Raw genomic sequence first — 2722 nt, 5'->3', positions numbered from 1 at the left:
GAACCGAACCGAACCGTGAATTTTGTGTATCGTTGCACCCCTAGTAGCAATGTAGTAGAATATGATCATTGTAAATAGTCTGTTTGTGAAATTTCCCCATAGATATTTTATGATCACTAAGTGGCATTGCAGAGCTTCAATCCTCCCCATTAACACCACTGATATTGACATCAGCACAAACACTGTGCTGGAAGCTTCAAGGTATGGGTCTATATGGCTGAGCAGCTCCTATAGCTATAATATGCATGTGGTCCAGTGCTTTTGTCCATACAGTGCATTTGCCATTTTTATGCTAATGTTTCTTGTATATTTAAAAAAATGTTTTACAGAATAGTACAAAAGTGAGTTTCAAAACCAAAAACAAACAATGACAAAGTTGTAAAGAGGTAACCGGTGCTCAATGTTCTGTCTTCTGGCAGAATCGCGGGTGAATGAATATGCTACCAGTAGGTGATATGAAGCACAGAAGATGATGTGCAGACTAAGTGTACCATAGGCCAGCTGTCGGATGGAGATGGGCATGGTCTCCTCCTGGCTGAGAGTGAGGAGGCCTTCATTTGCTTTCCTGCAGGAAAACACACACACAGAGTTTTGGTTCTCAGTCTCACTGTGTGCTACAGAACATGAATAGAAAATATGTCAGTTATGAAAGTATGTCATTTAGTGGAAGATGATCTGAGATGAACAATGAAAATTGTACAAGTTCACACTGAAGAGTGTGAAACTGAGACAACTGAGACAGACACTCATCAAGGGACAACAACGATACAGTGCAGAATTCAGAGGTCATGCTTTAATATTTCTTAGTTAAATAAATAATAAATAGTGAATACGTGTTGAGGAAGTTGAAGTATGGGCTTTCAGCTCTTCTAGTAAGAAACAGTTCTCTGGAGTCACACTATATAAAGTATAAAACAGTTAAACATGGTGGCGGCCACTTACTTTAGTAGCTTGTAGTAAGCGAAGCGGAAGGTTTCCTGCAAGAGCACAGACAGCACCACGCCAAAGATGAGCAGGCCTTTCTGCTGAGCCGCGCTCTCTTTATTACTGATCTGAACCGAGATGAACCACACCAGGGAGGAGAACAGCAGCGACACCAGCCAGAAAAATGCCCTGAAAGAATGAGAACAAAGAAAACAGATATTACCCATACTGCTATCTCAAAGCTTCTGGGCTCACAGCAATTCCAGCATTGCTGTGAGCCCAGAAGCCTGACTCCTTTATTTTTTCAACAGTTCTATTTGCGAGGGTCAGCCAATTAAATGAAAGTAAAGGGAGTGTTAAGAAAAAAATACTTCCAGACTGAGGAGGAACTGAGGAGCAGCACCGAAGTGATAACACAATCAGGATTATCTTGAGATACCAGAGGACTATTTAGTTACTTTTACTTCAAATAGCAAGAATTAATTGACCATAACAAGGAGACAAAGTGTCAACGAACACAAACGTAACGTCACGGCACTTTTACAAATTAACAGGTAAGATGTATGTTATCAATCAACAACCACAATTATGATCACAAGCTTATATCTCACTTAGGTCAAGACCGTATCTGAACCCTATACCACTACAATAGCAATGAATTATTTCAAAAGCCAATCCACCATAGTGCTAACTAACTACGTGTGTGTATACAGCCACCTTTTACTGACATAAGTCGTCAGCATCCTCCAATATCTGCAAGATCCATAAGAAACAAAACTAATAAAAGTCCCTCAAGTTCTTATTAAGCTAGCTCTTTCCTATCTTTGGGCGACTAATATCAGGCATTGCTGGGGCTTTAAAACTTTAAAAGGTCGATGTATTTATGAAGCTGTGTAAATCGGAATGTGGTGACGTATGGCTAAAGAAAAAAACTAGCAAAGTGTAAGACCATAATACCAGAGAATAGAAGCTAATGATAGCACATTGCTAAAAAACGAAACGATCGGTTAGCTAGTAAGCTAACACTGTCTAAAGGTTGGGATTTATTCAATATAACGTGGCAGTAGCATCTGTAATTACCAAATTATTATATATTTAAGTCAATTGCCGTCCGTTATGACCACTGAATGTTTAACTCTCACCCTGCTATGAGGAAAATGACTCTCAGCGGCTCCCGGGCAATGGTAAACAGGAACAACGCGATGGCTGGGCCGAAGGCGATAAAGGTGCAGCCGAAAAACACCGCCGCTGTCATTTTGGTTCTAAGGGAGGGTAATTCAGCGCCTTAAAGCGGTTGGTTTTGCTCTATTTACAGGTATTTATCTGGAAATATTAGAAAGAAAGCAGCCCTCTGTTGCCAGTACTGATTTACTTCCACAACCAATGTATCACAGGGTTTTCGTGACGTCGCATATTCTCACGTGACCGACAACCCTACCAAAAAAAAAAAAAACTTTATTAATAATGAGCTGGACGGATTTAGAAAACATTTTTTCAGCTGCCTTTTAACACTTCTGTCTCATTTCTTGCTCTTGGAATTCATAAAACGAGTTCACCTCGATTTATACGCATGCGGAACATTCACAGCCTGTGCTCTTTATCAGCCTGTTTGCATTTGTCAAATTACATTCATTAAATACATCAGAACACCACTGGATTTATTATTTTTTATTTATTTAAAAAAGTGACTTCTGGCAAATCTTGGCAGTGGTGAACTGCAGAAAAAACATGCTGACATTTAAGGCTCTGTATCGAACATCTTTTTTTCTTCCACCCATGCCAGTTTTGTCTTCGATTT

At 39.7% G+C, this 2722-nt stretch overlaps 1 protein-coding gene across 1 annotated transcript in view; it reads right to left on the bottom strand.

Moving 5' to 3' along the window:
* aph1b (APH1B gamma secretase subunit) overlaps window positions 1-2343 on the bottom strand; it is a 14222-nt gene extending 11879 nt beyond the window's left edge. The window contains exons 1-3 of the mRNA XM_005944427.3: window positions 2067-2343; window positions 943-1113; window positions 492-565 (exon numbers count right to left, since the gene is read on the bottom strand). Of these exons, the coding sequence (XP_005944489.1) occupies window positions 492-565; window positions 943-1113; window positions 2067-2179 (358 nt within the window). The 5' untranslated portion in view covers window positions 2180-2343. The remainder of the gene's footprint in view (window positions 1-491; window positions 566-942; window positions 1114-2066) is intronic.
* Between the last annotated feature and the right edge of the window lie 379 nt (window positions 2344-2722).

Source organism: Haplochromis burtoni, unplaced genomic scaffold, assembly GCF_018398535.1.
Source record: "Haplochromis burtoni strain Fernald_Lab_line unplaced genomic scaffold, NCSU_Asbu1 Contig_401, whole genome shotgun sequence".
Classification (NCBI taxonomy): Eukaryota; Metazoa; Chordata; class Actinopteri; order Cichliformes; family Cichlidae; genus Haplochromis; species Haplochromis burtoni.
The sequence above is the reverse complement of the archived record's forward strand: the minus strand, read 5'-3'. Positions and strand labels throughout refer to the sequence as shown.